At 49.0% G+C, this 16,735-nt stretch overlaps 1 protein-coding gene across 1 annotated transcript; it reads left to right on the top strand.

Moving 5' to 3' along the window:
* Window positions 1-5,021: 5,021 nt before the first annotated feature.
* LOC136541936 (uncharacterized) lies at window positions 5,022-16,532 on the top strand. Its single transcript, XM_066534122.1, has 8 exons — window positions 5,022-5,352; window positions 6,577-6,729; window positions 6,829-6,895; window positions 7,019-7,102; window positions 7,208-7,329; window positions 8,787-8,869; window positions 14,144-15,482; window positions 16,047-16,532. Exons 1-8 carry the CDS (start codon window positions 5,120-5,122, stop codon window positions 16,288-16,290), a joined length of 2,325 nt encoding a protein of 774 aa, XP_066390219.1. The 5' UTR covers window positions 5,022-5,119; the 3' UTR covers window positions 16,291-16,532.
* Window positions 16,533-16,735: the final 203 nt, after the last annotated feature.

The following is a 16,735-nucleotide window of genomic DNA, read 5'->3' as shown; positions in this document are numbered from 1 at the left end:
ACCGCACAAGCTTCTTGCGCGCTTCGACGGAGACCACCACCAAGCCGTCTAGGAGGTGGCAACCTCCAAGAGTAACAAGCACCACCGGCTTGCAACTCGATCACCTAGTGCCACTCGATGCAACCTCACGATGCAATCGCACTAGAATCGCTCACTCACACAATCGAATGATCACTATCAAGTATATGTGTGATGGAGGGCTCCCAAGCACTCACAAGCATGGACACTAAGTCCCTTGAGGTGCTCCACACCAGCCATGGCCGAGGGCCACTTCTATTTATAGCCCCAAGGGCTAAACTAGCCGTTACCCCTTCACTGGGCAACGGTCGGGCTGACCGGACGCTCCGGTCGTGTTGACCGGATGCTAGACCTCAGCGTCCGGTCGCCCACAGACAACCACGTGCCCTGGTTCCAACGGTCACTTGACCTGACCGGACGCTCCAGCTTCAACTGACCGGACGCTGGACCCTCAGCGTCTGGTCGTTTCCAGTAAGCTCCCGAGCATGACCGGACGCGTCCGGTCGAATGCGATCGGACGCAGCCAGCGTCCGGTCACACTCCAGCGACTGCTACACTCCACGTCAGCGCGATCGGACGCAGCCTGCCAGCGTCCGGTGCATTTAGATCTAGCGTCCGGTCAGTTGACCGACGCCAGCATCTTCTCCATTCTCTTCACCCTTGCTCAAGTGTGCTAACCACAAGAATTTGCATCCGGCGCAATAGAAAATAGACATTCCATGGGACCCAAACCCATCTCACCCCTGCAAACACCACTTCCTTTGTAAATGTGCCAACACCACCAAGTGTACACCACCATGTGTATGTGTGTTAGCATTTTCACAATCATTTCCCAAAGGATGTTAGCCACTCAATCTTGCCACGCCACTCGATCCTAGCGACAATGCAAAGTTAGATCACTCGAGTGGCACTAGATGACCGATATACAAACAAGTTTGCCCCTCTTGATAGTACATCCATCTATCCTAAACCCGGTCATAAACTTCTTTACACACCTATGACCGGTGAAATAAAATACCCTAGGTTATACCTTTGCCTTGCGCATTCCATTCCATCTCCTTCAATGTCGATGCAACACATGCACCAACACGATCAACAATGATATGATCCACTTCATATCATCACATGATCATATTGGTTCATCGATCTTGACTCTACTTGCTCTTCACCGTTGCCATCGTCCATCGGCGTCAAGTCTTGCTCAAGCTTCACCGCCACGCGGTCCATCACTCCAAAGCCTTCGACTTGCCCTTCACGCTTGCAACCGGTCCATCAAGCCAAGTCTTGTCTTGATCTTCTCCGCCTTGATCACATGACTCAATGTCATGTCTCATGTGCATTTAAGCTCCTTCATCATCACATGTGTGAGCTTTACAACATCTCCAAACCATTTTCACCTTCATGGCATATGTTGCTCACACACATGTACCTGTGGACTAATCACCTGTGTATCTCACATAAACACAATTAGTCCACCTAAGTTGTCACTCAATTACCAAAACCAAACAAGGACCTTTCACCTGTACTCATCAAGTTTCGTAATTAGTCTATATTTAATACTCCATGCATGTATCCAAACATTCGATGTGACAGAAATTTTAGGAGTTCCTGTAGAAACCAAACAGCCTCTAATTACAAAACTAATTGCATTACTTGCAACTAATTTACGAGATGAATCTTTTAAGCCTAATTAGTCTATGATTTGACGACGTGGTGCTACAGTAAATATGCTAATGATAGATTAATTAGACTTAAAAAATTCATCTCAGAAATTAGCCTCCATCTATGTAATTGGTTCTGTAATTAATCTATATTTCATGCTTTTTATTAGTATCTAAACATTTGATGTGACATAAATTTTAGGAGCAACTAAAGAACCAAACACCCCGTAAAGCACTACCACATCACCACTCATCTCTGTTTTTTCACTTCCTCGTGACGGAAAGAGTAGAAGAGCAGGGGATGAATGGAGTGATGGGACGTCAAACTTAGACTAGGATACATGTGAGTGGCTATAACGTCTTCCTTTGTGAGAGAAATTTTAAACACTATAACGTCTAGTATTATGGGACGGAGGGAGTAGCTTATGAGTCACCCGTTGCGGCAAGGAAAAAAGTCAATTAGCTGGTTTTGCGTGATTATGATTCTTATCCTCTTTTGTACTAGCGACTATAGTGTTCAGTTAATCCTTTTTAAGTGAAACAAGTTAAAATAAATTTTATTTAAGGTGTTCTTCATCTAAAAAAGATCTATCTTTTAATGTAATAATATTTTTTAGAATCAAAATTGAACCTATCAACCAAACAAATTCATAAAGTGTTTTTTATTTGTTATCTAAAATGTTTCTAGAGAGAATCTAGATCCAAAATGTTTTCATAGAAATCTAAATCCCTAAACGCACCTTTACATTTTATGTTGAAAATACATAATTATTGTCTTTCTGTAACCACGCCATCCATGACAAAAAGGTTGCCCACACATGCAAAAACTCCATAAACCAAAGTGATGAGAAAAAAGAAATAGGCCTCTCAACCTCGCTCTGAATCAAAGTTGACTTTCTACCGTATAGGGATGCAAGCGGATTTGTCCATGAGCCCAAAAAACCAAAAAAAATTAGGCTTGTTTGCGGGCTCTCCATGTTGGGGCCCTGCCATTGGGAGGAGAAAGGAGACATCTCCATGTTAGACTGTCTCCAATAAGGAGATCTAAACCTAAAATGGGTAGTCAGAGATCCAAAATCAGTCTCCAACAGAGCACCTATATGGGAGACCTATTTTGGGTTGCCTGAGAGGCACAACCTAAATATGAGTATCCTCTCTTCTGAAAACCCATTTACTGAAATGATTCTCTTTTGAGTCTTGTTGTTGGAAAAGATGCCGAATAGATATTAAATTTTTTATCTGTAGCACTATTCAAAGAACGAATGGATCTTTTATTTCATGTGTTAGTAGTCTGTGATAGCCTTTACAAGTTCAACATGTCTCCGTCACCGCTAGAGGAGAATGTGGCAGATTCTTTGGCTTGGGGTCCTTCTCTGGACCTAGTGCTTGACTGAGGAGAGGCGGAGGCAGGGCTTGAGCAAGAGGGAGAGCCTGAGTGTGAAGACAACACGAAGCTAAGGAACGAGAGAATCAGAATGATTTTCTCAACTGCACGCGGCTAGCTTGTTCTACCGTCACGTTGAAATTAAAACAAGGCAGGGAGAGCATCACAATAAAGAAAGTCACTCGAACTAGTTGAGAAGCGGCCCTAAACAAGACCATATAAAACTCAAAGAAATCACGTAATGCGACCACGTGTCTATATTGAGGGTCTATTTAGCCGCACTTTTTATCTCAACCCACATACTTTCATCATTCGCTTCGTAGGGGCTTTCCCAACGCAGGCATACAGAAGCAGTTGTCTCAGGGCCAGTTGTTCCCAAAATTTTGCCAAATTTTTAAAGATTTCCCGTCACATCGAATCTTTGGATGCATACATGAAGCATTAAATATAAATAAAAAATAAAACTAATTACACAGTTTAGACGAAATCCACAAGACAAATCTTTTAAACCTAATTAGACTATAATCGAACACTAATTGTTAAATAACAACGAAAACCGCTCCAGTAGCATTTTGCTAATTTTTTTTTTGCCCCCTCAACAAAAAAGCACCACACCACGTATGCACAGAGAGGTTGAGGCTGTTAATCTCACACTGCTGGCAGCAGTCTCACTTTTGTCAAGTCATATCGGTATCTCTTGCTTTTGAAACTTCAGTCAGCTTTTTGTCAGATGAAAGTTCATGAGCGCTCGCTACAACACGTTTGGGATAAGAGCCCGAGCTTTTTGTGTCAGATGAAGTCGTGGTTCTTCTGCAGGATGCCATGCACCTCTACGAAAGCCATTATACACGCTGTCACGCTGATCTAGACGCTGGACAACGACGTGAACAATGAGACTACTAGCCACGGTGTAGCGATGGGGAAGACCTACTAATTTAACAAAAGCTCATGGAAGCCATCAACGGAACTAATGTTAGGGTCAATCCATATAGAAAACGAATTCAAAAGTTTTTTAAAAGACCAACAAAGAAAGCAAATAAGAAATTCTCTCTACCTCGTACTACCTTATACCACATATCACATCTCTCTCGGTAGCTAATATAAAATAAAAGTTCTTTTTTTTGAGACGAGAGGAAACAAAAGTTCTCTCTTGAGTCTGAGTAGCGACTACCTGTTCGTTTATTGATTTTAGCTAGAGCTTATCAATTATGGTATAATATTTTTTTTCGTAATAAATTAACTATGCAAACCAGTATAAGCGGCTTATCGAACTCGCGAACAGTCTAAGGCACTGTTCGCGTGCCCTTAAACCTGGCTTAATTCGCTTCTTTTTTCATCTAGAACAGTATTTTTCTCTCATAAATTCCTCCAAACCATCCAAATTACTCCACAATGGTTGTGGAGTAATTTGGATGGTTTGGAGAAATTTACGAGAGAAAAATACTCTTTCGAAGAAAAAAAAAAAAAGCGGATCAGTCCGGGCGCTATGGCGGGCTGCGGCGCTGCGCTGCGCTTGTGCCGAGCCGGCCATCAATGCGCGGCAGGGCCGTGGATCGCGACCGTCGCCAGTTCGAACTTCGAAGGGGCCGGAGCACTACGGGTCCTACACCTCAACACGCCGGCTACCCAACACCGCCAGCTATCGCCGCGGGTGCCGTCTCCATCCAGCGGCCAGCGTGACACCCGCTCCAACCGGAGGACCATCACAGCCGTCAATCTCAGTCTCCCCTCCGTAGGCCTCCGCGTGGCCGTGGTTGAGTGGTCACACGAAAAAGAAAAAGAAATAGAGGAGAGTCAGAGAGAGCCCAACTGAAAAGGCTACAGCACTGGGTGGGGCCCGGACGTCAGTGTCACGTCCGCGGCGAGTCGCGTCGGCTCCAGCTCCCCTTGCGGCCTTGCCATCTGCATGCACCTACTAGAGCCCTGCCTAGTGCCTAGTGCCGCCTACTAATCACACTCGAAGCTCAAATCCTCCCGTCTCCGTCTCCTCTGCTTCCACTCGGAACCTCGGCGCCGACGAGAGGTGAGGCGAGGAGGGGAGGGGCTTCTCGGGTCCATGGTGCGGTTGCGTGGGTTCGCGGAAGGGGCCCAGCAGCGCCGGTTGATCGGCCTGCTCGGCGGTGGTGCCATGGCCATGGACGATGCGGTGGCGGAGGCAGACCTTGCGGACCCGAACCCGGACGTGGGGGACCTGTTCCACCACTACGACGGCCTCTACTTCCGGGGCGCGCTTGCCGCCGCCGGATTCACCGCCCAGTGGCGCTCCTCGTCGTCACCACCACTGAGCAGGTTGGGGTTTTCCAGTTCTTGGCTACTCCGTACCTCCTAAACCTGCGCCTCTGGTTCGCATGTTCAAAGCCGCCCCTTTTTCGCGCAGTTAGGCGCTGGGTTTCCGCGTCCTGTACTCGATCTCTTGTGCTGCATTTTTCGGGTGTTTCTTTTAGGGTTGTTTCTCCGATAAATTCCGGGGCCTTGTTCTTGGAGTGCCGGTAAATCTTTTGGGTTCGGCAAATTTGGGCGCGGCTGGGTGTAGAACATGCTGCGCCCTCGCCATTTCTTTGATTTTGGTGTAGTCTGGTGCCCACCAATCCAGGCAGAATGTGTCTCGATCATCATCATACACCCTTTTCTTCCCTTCTCTTTGAGTAAATTTCTTACGGTTTTATTCTTGTATATTTTCTTCTTCCTTTTCTGGGAAGGATCATATGCATTCAACTCGTTGATCTTCACAAAAGCCTTAATTTCCCTTCAGCTCCAGGCACATGGAAAAGGAGCCCCTTTTACTGTGCTCCACTGCTCCATTCGACCATGATTGTTGAATCTTTACTGTAGTCTGTACTCTGTAGTTGAGTAGTTTTAGGATATGGAGCGTACTGCTAGTTACAATATGCATTATGATGTTGAGGATACCTCATTTGCTCTGTGGCGATCATGAAATGTTAGGTGAGGGGAAAACTTCATTGTCTGTTTGTAACGCAGGAATTTCACATGAATCGTTCATCTTGCTTATGAATTTATGGTACCTCTATGTAAAAGGGGAGCGAATGATACCTTTGGTTTATTTTTTTTCCCTTGGTACTTCAGTCCTGCATGATTGAATTGTTTATATACTACAAACAAAAGTTTCTGATCAGTGACAATATTCATCTGCAAACTGTTTGTAGTTTGCTTAGCTGGTTTACTAGGTACTTTGTATATGTATCCGACTTTTGGATTTATTAAATGGATGGGCAACACCTTGAAATTTAATGGGTAGTAAAAGCTTCGGTAACTTGAATTAAATATCACCAAAAGACAAAATAGGAATTTTTGTGATACCTTCAATGGTTGCTATGCTTAATGATTTATTTTGATGCTCGGATAACAGATATACTTGCCAAGAAAAGATCGTACTTGAAAAGTTTATATCCAATATTGGCATCCTCCATTTTATTGTTTTAGCTAAATGCATCCTTCTTTATCGATTTAGTTTTGAACTGAATTATAGAAACACTGATTTGGTTATCTATGCAGGTCTTTTGGATCTTGCACCTTTTCAAGACAGCAAAATACCATAACACTCTCCGAGTCGTTTCTGAAGTATCGCTCATGTACTGACCGGAAGAATGCATTGCTTCATGAAATGATCCATGCAATCATATACGTGAAGTTTCACAGGAAGGACCGGTAACATCTTCTGCTCTTAATTAAGAGTTATGTGCTTAAATTGCTGTCAGCTCTACCCTGCTTGCCGGCTGCTTAGATTTTTCTGTTAAATCATGCCAGCAATCATGGCGCTACTTTCCGTGCTTGGATGGAAGCCATTAACAAATGCCGCGCACAGGATCGCCAGGTTAGTCTTTCCTGTATGGAAACCTACTCATGCACTGTAAAGGACCACCAGGTTATGTTTCCTGTCTGAAAACCCATAAGCTGTTATGCCCTGTTGGTGATTTCTCTTTTTCTTGTGCTTCAGAGACCAGAAGGTGGGTACAGTATCACCACCCGTCATGATTTCATCCCAGAAGAGCCCCATAGCTTCAAGGGTATGGTGTGGAAGGTACTTCTGTAATCTGCTCATTGTGCTATCTCTCTTTTTTGGTGTAAGGTTTGTTTTTGGCAGTATTCTTATCATAATGTGGCATGCTCTATTACTACATTCCAGTGTAGGTCTTGTGGTGATACACTTCTGAGGGCCATAAACCAGGGTCCTCCATCTGATGCCTGCTGCATTGAGAACGATGACATCAGTGCATCCTGTGGGAACATGCTTTGTTACTGGCACAAGTAAGAGTTTTTACTATAACAAATAAAAGCTTATCATATTCGGACAGAGTGCCCGTTGTACCACAGGCACAATAAAATTGGAGATTGGGTCGTTTGAGTCTTGTTAAAAGGTTTATCCTACAAGAAGGTCACTAGCGAATAACTAATCAGTGCCTTTAGAACTAGATGTTGCATTTGTTCTCAAAATTTAACCTTAAACTACGTTAAAAAAATTTGACCTTAAACTTATGTCGGGGACCAATACTAGGGTACTCGAAGAGGAGCTAATGGCCAACAACATTGATTCAACCGAGCAGTCAAGAGCGCGCCTATAGCTCCAACTGACCCCAGGTGCGCAGGCTCCGCCTCGCTCGCCCCCAGGTGAGCGGGCTCCGCCTCGCCCGACCTCGAGGTCGCGATCTCCGCCTCGCCCGATCCCAGGTGCGTGGGCTCCGCCTCGCCCGACCTCTGGGGGCGGGCTTTGCCTCGCCCGACCTCTAGGCCGTGGGCTCCGTCTCGCCCGACCCCTTGGGTGCGGGCTCCGTCTCGCCCGACGGGGACCCATACCGCCGCTGACCACTCCAGGTCCAATCACATGGGCCTGGGTCAAAACTCTGATACCAAGGAAGAGACCGACACGCCTCGATGTAACCCGTGGCCACGATGGGCCATACTTGAGGATTCACATCAAGAACAGCGTCAGGCGTACCGGTGCTGTTCTGCCTAACCCTCGTACTAACACTGACAGGCGCATCAGTCCACCACAACGTCCGCCAGGACGGAGTGGAGCGCCATGGCCGGCAGATGACGCCTGCGCATGGCGCCAGTGACGGACAGGGCCGCGACGTGGAGCCGTCCCTATTGACATCTACAGGGTCGGCGGGACCCGCATGAAGGAGAAGGACCCGGCAATCCTGAAGGCCTTCTTCTCCCTCTCTGGTTCTTCTCTTTTCCTCCGCTGTAACCCGCACTTTCCCTTTGCCTATGAAAGGGAAAGCAGGGTGCCCCATGAAGGGGATCGACCCATCAAAACACGATCGGATCCAGATCCACACAAGAGCACGACACGGGCACACGGCTGGGCAGCAACCGAGCTCTCAGCACCCGCTCACTCCTTCCATCAGAGACTTAGGATCATTTCCCTCTCTCGCCCGTTTGTAACCCCTACTACAAACTTTCAGTGCCAGTAACACGAGCAGCAGCGACGAACTGGACGTAGGGATTTTCTGTCCGAACCAGTATAAACCTCGTGTCCTCTAAGCACACCATCCGAGCCAGACGCGCAATAATACAAATTTATTCGTCGGTGGTAACTCGAAACACCGACAACTTATCACTAAATTTACATTCCACTGTTGTGCTATTTTGGAATAGACTCAATTACTACACTTAAGAGTATTTCCAGATAATATTAATCAGCATATGTTTGCATTGGTGTATGCAAGGAGCTGTGTTACTGATTGTATTATTTTTGGCAGCCACAAGGATGACTGTTCTGGTACATACGAAAAAACAACGATGCTGAAATTAGAAGCACCATCTCAAAAGAAAGTTGCAGGAGGTATATGTCCCACGTTTCAATATGTAATATGCATTTATATTTGTAAACACTGATCTATGCAATAATGATTATGGAAGCTAAATGTGGCTGTCCAAATACACTTATACACATAAACTGAGCTAGGCGCATGATTGTTTTTATTCTTGATGCAACAAAAATTTTGTGCCGTGATAATTTTTTCTTCATGAGAGTTTCATGCTTGACATTTTCCTCGAACAACCAAGCAGACCGTAGTGTAGAAGATGATGTTGGGGCACTAAGCCACACTCTCAATGGGAGAGGGGCGCCTGTATTATAGGGCAGCTGCTGCTGCTATATATGGCAGTTTACAAATACAAGGACAGGAGTAAATCTCTGATCCTAATTGACTGGACTGCCTAAATATACAATATACAATCTCCTATTGCCTAATATATGCAATATACAATCTCCTATTGCCTAATACCCGCCCGCAGCCGAAGCGGGGGGCTTGCGGACGCACAGGCTGGTTCTGAACTCTGTAAACAGCGGCGTTGGGAGCCCTTTTGTCATAATGTCAGCGAACTGATGAGATGAAGGAACATGAAGGACCCGAATCTCGCCAAGAGCCACCTTCTCGCGCACAAAGTGAATGTCAATCTCAATATGCATCGTGCGCTTGTGGTGGACTGAATTTGCCGTCATGTAGATGGCGCTGACGTTGTCGCAGAAAACCACCGTGGCCTGGGGCAGCGGAAGATGGAGCTCCTGAAGGAGTTGTCGCAGCCAACAGCACTCGACCACAACGTGAGCCACAACACGGTATTCTGCCTCAGCACTAGAGCGGGAGACCGTGGTCTGGCGTTTGGAGGACCAGGAGACCAGGTTGTCGCCGAGATAGACGCAGAAACCAGAAGTGGACCGCCTGGAGTCAGGGCAACCAGCCCAGTCAGCATCAGAGTATGCGGTCAGCGTCTGGATGGAGCCGGCGCCAATGTGAAGACCGGAGGATAGCGTGCCCTTCACATAGCGTAGAATGCGCTTGATCAGCGCACGGTGGGGCTCCCTTGGGGCGTGCATGAAGAGACACACCTGTTGAACTGCATAAGCCAGATCAGGACGCGTCAGAGTCAGGTACTGAAGAGCCCCTGCTAAGCTCCTGAACTCTGAGCTGTCCTTGTCTGACAGTTTGTCGCCGTCTTGGGCGGAGAGCTTGGCCTGAGTGTCAACAGGGGTTGCCGTAGGATGACACTCAGCCATGCCCGCCCGCTGGAGGAGATCGACGGCGTACTGTCGCTGTGACAGGAACAGGCCGTCGGGGGTGCGGGTGACGGCGACGCCGAGGAAGTGGTGAAGAGCACCCAAGTCGGTCATGGCGAACTCAGACTGGAGTAGGGCCATGAGTCGCTGCAGAAGAGCGGGAGTTGAGGCGGTGAGGATGATGTCGTCGACGTAGAGCAGCAAGTAGGCGAGACTCGTCCCCTCAGTGAGAACAAAGAGGGACGTGTCGGAGGTGGAGGTGACGAAGCCGAGCTGTTGAAGGAAGGCCGCGAACCGCTGGTACCAAGCGCGCGGGGCCTGCTTCAGTCCGTACAGGGACTTCTGCAGGAGGCAGACGTGATCTGCAGCGGCGGGGTCAACGAAACCTGGTGGCTACTGGCAGTAGACCGTCTCGTCGAGGTGGCCGTGAAGAAAGGCATTCTTCACATCCAGCTGGTGGATCGGCCAGGCGCGGGAGACGGCAATGCTGAGAACGGTCCGAATGGTAGCCTGTTTGACCACCGGACTGAATGTCTCGTCGTAGTCAATACCTTCTCGTTGGGAAAACCCGCGGACCACCCAGCGGGCCTTGTGACGAGCGAGGGACCCATCGGCATGGAATTTGTGCCGGAAAATCCACTTGCCCGTCACAACGTTCGCGCCAGGAGGGCATGGAACAAGACGCCAGGTGTCGTTGTCGACGAGTGCCTGGTACTCAGCCATCATCGCAGCCCGCCAGTTGGCATCGGCCAGGGCGCTGCGGTAGTTCGCCGGTAAAGGCGATGGTGAGGGCGAGGAGGTGGCAGCGAGCCCCTCGTAGCTCACACGCGGGATGGCGCCGGTCCTGGTGCGCGTGAGTGGCGGAGATGGGGTTGCGGCCACGGATGCAGCCTGGGGCGCCGGTGCTGTAGGGACAGCCGATGGCGCAGGCACCGGCTGGGGTCGTCGACTGTAGGTCCGTGGGAACGGAGCCACAGGAAGGCCAGGCGGGGGCACGTGACCACACCCGCCTGGTGGTGGAGAAGCCGAACTGGGGCTAGGGGGCACAGGGCCGCGCCCCCCAGGCAGGAGAAGAGCCGGGTCCGGCTCATCATCAGGGGGCGGCTGCACAACGTCCAGGGTGGACGGAGCAACCGTGGTCGTTGAGGAGGGACCTCCACCTGCAGGAACAGTAGAGCAAGGCACCGAAACCGAATCGTTGTCTAGAAGAAAATCCAGGGAGCGAGGGAATGGGATGACGCTGGCGGTGGAAAAAGGAAAAACGGTCTCATCGAACACAACATGACGAGAAATAATGATGCGTTGAGTTGCCAGGTTAAGACACCGATAACCCTTATGAGAGGATGGATACCCAAGGAAAATGCATGCCGCGGAGCGAGGTGCGAGCTTATGTGGGGAGGTAGCCTGTAGGTTTGGGTAGCATAGGCACCCAAAAACGCGAAGGTGGCTGTAGGTGGGTGGCTGTCCATGGAGGCGAGTGAAGGGAACCTCATGGGATATGGAGGAGGAAGGGCGCCTGTTGAGTAAGTAGCAGGCGGCAGCAAGAGCCTCAACCCAGTATGCAGGCGGCATGGAAGCGTGGAGCAGCATGGTGCGAATTGAGTTGTTGAGGGTGCGGATGGTGCGTTCCGCCTTGCCATTTTGAGGGGAAGTGTATGGGCAGGAGAGACGGAGAAGTGTTCCCCGAGCAGCGAAGAAGGTGGTGGTGGCTGTATTGACGAATTCGGTGCCATTGTCGGTTTGGAAGCATTTTACAGGGAGGTTAAATTGGGTTTGTGCAAGAGCTGTGAGCTCAACTAAGTGTTGGTGGACCTCGGATTTGCGTCGGAGAGGAAAAACCCAACAATAGTGACTGTAATCATCCAGGCAGACTAAATAGTATGAAAAACCAGATATACTAGGTATTGGAGAGGTCCAAACATCACAATGAATTAGTTCAAACGGTGCATGAGAACAAGATTGAGAGGCACTGAAGGGTAGACGCGTATGCTTGCCTAGTTGACATGAATGGCAGAGGGAGCGGTCTACTTTATTACAGGAAACAACATGTATTTTATTTAACTGTTCTAATGCAGCAGGGGCTGGATGGCCGAGACGCTGGTGCCACATGGTCGACGAAACAGCCAGGAGAGCATGTGAGGAGGCGCCAGCGGTCGGAGGGATAGCAGGTATGGTGTAGAGATCACCGGTACTATTGCAGCGATGAATCACGCGTCCCGTCTGGGTATCCTTAACAGAAAAACCAAGAGCATCAAATTCAAGAGAGCAGCGATTTTCATGGGTGAATTGACGAACGGATAAAAGATTACGGACTAGGGAAGGGGCGACGAGAATGTTATTGAGGGAGAAGTTTGCTGTGGCGGTGGGTAGGATGGAGTGACCTCTAGACGTGACCGGAATGCTAGTGCCATTGCCTACTGTTATAGAGGAGGTGGAGGGGGGTAGGCGCTGGAGGAGCATACCATCGGAAGACGTCATGTGGGATGAAGCGCCGGAGTCAACAACCCATGAGGGGCTGCCCTGGACAGCCAAGTGCTGCAGGGCAGCAATGAGGTCGGCCGAGTCCCATGTCGGTCCACCAGTGTTGTTGGAGGAAGCCTGGACGGGGGCGAACGCCGTGTGCGCCTGAGGACAGGCACCGAGCACCCCCTGTTGGCGTGGGGGCTGCCAGGGGCGCCAGAACCGCCCTGGTCGCGCTCCCAGGGAGGTATGACGCGCTCGCCGGGGTTGACACGTGCACCAGTCCAAGGATCAAAACCCCAGGGCTGACGCTTGCTGTCACGCCGAGGGTTGTCGCGGCGGCCGCCGTTGCCGTGCTGTTGTTGGCGCGGCTGCTGTTGCTGGCGCGACTGCTGCTGCGGGACTCCGGCCGGGGGGGGGGGGGGGGGGGCACTAGGGGCGCCGGTGAAGGCAGCGAGAAGGGCCGAAGCGGCGCGGACCTTGTCCTTGTTCTTGAGACGCAGCTCCTTGAGGAGGAGTTGGTTCCTGGCAACAACAAAAGTGAGAGGTTCCTGGGCGGCGATGTTGTCGGCGACGGATTGGTACTTCTCGTTGAGGCCGCGGAGCAGGTTGAGGACGAGGTTGGGCTCGGTGATGGTCTGCCCGACGTCGCGAAGATTGTCGGCAGCCTCCTTCATCCGCACGCAGTACTCGTCGATGGAGGAGTCGCCCTGGGTCAACGAGTGGAACTCGTGACTTAGGAAGATGGCGCGGGGCGCCTTGTTAGCTTGGTATAGGGCGGCGATGGCTGTCCAGAGCTGGCCGGCGGTCTGCTGGGCGCCGGTCATAGCGAGGTTGAGTACGGAGTCGGAGACGGTGCCGAAGATCCAACTGCGGATGCAAAAGTCAGCCTGCACCCATGCATCATCGGTGGGCGTAGGGGAGACGACGTCAAGGTGCGAGAGCAGCCCGAATTTGCCACACATGGCGTTGAAAGCTGTGGACCACTTGGTGTAGTTGGAGGGTCGCAGCTCGAGGGTCATGGGGATGTGGGTCTTCACGTTTACCAGAGCATATGGGCAAACGGTTGGGTTGATGGCTTCAGCCATGGCTGGAGAGGTGGCGGAGGTGGTGGAGGATTCTGTGGTCATGATGGCGCGGCTGTTTGGCGGCGCAGCAAGGTTGGGCGGCACTCAGGGAGAGAGCGGCGCAGGCTTGAGGGAGGAGAGGGAGGGCCAAGATCAGATTGCTCTGATTACCATGTAGAAGATGATGTTGGGGCAATAAGCCACACTCTCAATGGGAGAGGGGCGCCTGTATTATAGGGCAGCAGCTGCTGCTATATATGGCAGTTTACAAATACAAGGACAGGAGTAAATCTCTGATCCTAATTGACTGGACTGCCTAAATATGCAATATACAATCTCCTATTGCCTAATATATGCAATATACAATCTCCTATTGCCTAATACGTAGCAAAAGCTTGACATATTAGAATCATTGTTTAATATTATGTTGTTCTGTGTATTGTGGTAATCCCACCGTCACTGGACAGTGGCATTTGATGCTTGTGATTCTAGTAAGGCCATGTTACCATATCAACTATTTACCCTCCAGGTGCTCAGTTGCTTCTGACTTTACCATCAGAAATGTCCAAGTCAAAAGGAGCCATTCAAGAATCCATTTCATCTATATTGCAGTTGCCGTGGAGTACTAAAGCCACAAAACCAAATACTGAAGACAAGCATCTTTGTCTAGGGAGTGGCAGCAATGGGAAACCTCAGGGAAGTAGCTCCTCGAAGAAAGCAGACAAGAGGCGCAGGCCTGAAATGGTTGGGGAAACCAGTGTTATGCCTGCTGCACCCCAAGGAAAACCAAATCAAAACCATGGATTGGTTGCAACGGTGAAGCAAGTGCCTGTGTCCGTGGAAGGCTACAATGATGCAAAATCACCTGGGAGAGATACATCAAAGAAAGCTGGCAAGCGGCATAAGCCTGATGATCTTCAGAAAACCAGTGTTCTCCCTTCTGGACCCCAGGGAACACCAAAGCTGAAGCATGCATTGGTGGCAACAGAGAATAACAAACTCTCCTCAGCAGAGCGCAGCAACAATGCAAAATCACCAATAACCAATATCTCAAAGAAAGCAGGAGAGCGGCATGAGCTCCTGATTGCTCAGAAAGCCTGTTCTCAGCCAGCTAACCCTCAGAAGAGACTAAAGCAAGACCCGGTTGCACCGGAAAAGAAAGAACTTTCCCCTCTGATGGGCTGCAGCAATGAGAAGTTATTGGACAGGAGCTCCTCAAAGAAGGCATACAAGCAGCATGAGCCCGAAGACATTCAGGAAACCCCTGTTCTGTCAACTGCCCCTGGAATCAAACCCATGGCATCAGTCTTTGTTGCATCAGAGAAGCAGCGAAAGGGAAAATGCAAAAGGAAGAAGCCTGTGAAGGAAAAGGAGTATGCTGTGATGAGTGCGTGGCTGAACTTCTATGAATCAAACAGGTCAAGTGGATCGCCCGAGCCCCTTGTAAACAAAAGAACAGAGCAAAGGAGAAGAGAAAGAGAAAGAGCAAAAATGAAGTTATTGGACAGGAGCTCCTCAAAGAAGGCATACAAGCAGCATGAGCCCGAAGACATTCAGGAAACCCCTGTTCTGTCAACTGCCCCTGGAATCAAACCCATGGCATCAGTCTTTGTTGCATCAGAGAAGCAGCGAAAGGGAAAATGCAAAAGGAAGAAGCCTGTGAAGGAAAAGGAGTATGCTGTGATGAGTGCGTGGCTGAACTTCTATGAATCAGACAGGTCAAGTGGATCGCCCGAGCCCCTTGTAAACAAAAGAACAGAGCAAAGGAGAAGAGAAAGAGAGAGAGCAAAAATGCTGACTTATTCACGGTCAAAGAAGATTAAAACCGAGCCATCGGTCAACTCTGGGACATATGCCTCTGTCAGTAAGCCTGGGCAAAATACCCGATACCCATTACCCGTACCCGAATTACTCGAACCCGGACCCGAATTACCCGAACCCGAGGTACACGATCCCAAATTCGGATAGCGATTTTGATTACCCGAAATTAGTTTGGGTAATTCGGGTAATATCCCCCGGTACCCAAACTACCCGAACTACCCAAAGATTTGTTTTTGTCTTTTTATTTATCATGTGTTGTTAGCTGAACCATTTAACTTATCACTTTATTAGAATATAATTCTCTCTATTTGAATGAGTGACTGTAATATATTATTCTCTACAAATTGCTATTGAAATTCTATACAAATTGCTGCTGAAATTATGTATAGATCGCTATTGAAATTTAGTGTAGTTGGTTGTTTTATGTAAATTTGGGTATATCGGGTAATACCCGAACCCGAACCCGAATTATCGGGTACCCGAATTTGCGGGTAGTGTTTTTTCGGGGGTAATATCGGGTAGCAATTTTCATTACCCGAATTTTGAATTATCCGAATTACCCGACCCGAAAAAATCGGGTAACCCGAACGCCCAGGCTTATCTGTCAGTAGCCACAGAATCGAGATGGCACCACAAGATGGATCGATGCAACAGTCCTGGCCACCATCTCCATGCTCAGACCATGCTGTTGGTACTACTGCTAATCAGGTGGTGGTGGCTCCAGCAACTGGAGATCAGTCACAGCCATCTGCTCCATGCCTGGATGTTGTTCCATTGCTTCAGCCAGCAGATCCATTAACTTCTCCAGATCAAAGCACTGTCCCTGAGATGATAGTAATTTCTGAGGATGACTGACCCTCTTCGATGATGATATCTAGCATATTTTGGATGGTTGCTGGGCTCATTGCTACAGGCAGTGCGTCGTATGGATGAGCAGCCAAACTCACTGGATGTGGCGAGTATGCCATACTATTGTGCTAGTTCTTACTAGAGAGTAGTGTCTGATGACCCCACGAAGTCTCTTAAATTGCTGAGAGCCATACAGGATATCTGTAATATTTTTAAACGTCCAACACTTTCGTGAACATGAGGTGAGACTGCAGGTGCTACAGCTTACTTGATTTCTTAAAAAAAAATCTTGTACTTTAATGCCCTGCGGCTTTGCCGCCTGTGCTTCTGTTGGTGATTCAATCAGCATTTAAGTAGTTTATTATATGTCGTCTTGATTCTAAAGCCTAGTGTGGATATGCATGTGGTACTGCATGAAACATCTCTAACCTGTATGGTGGCTGCATCTCAT

This window comes from Miscanthus floridulus, chromosome 3 (assembly GCF_019320115.1).
Source record: "Miscanthus floridulus cultivar M001 chromosome 3, ASM1932011v1, whole genome shotgun sequence".
Lineage (NCBI taxonomy): Eukaryota > Viridiplantae > Streptophyta > Magnoliopsida > Poales > Poaceae > Miscanthus > Miscanthus floridulus.
Note: the sequence above shows the minus strand (reverse complement) of the source record. Positions and strands in the feature narration are given on the sequence as shown.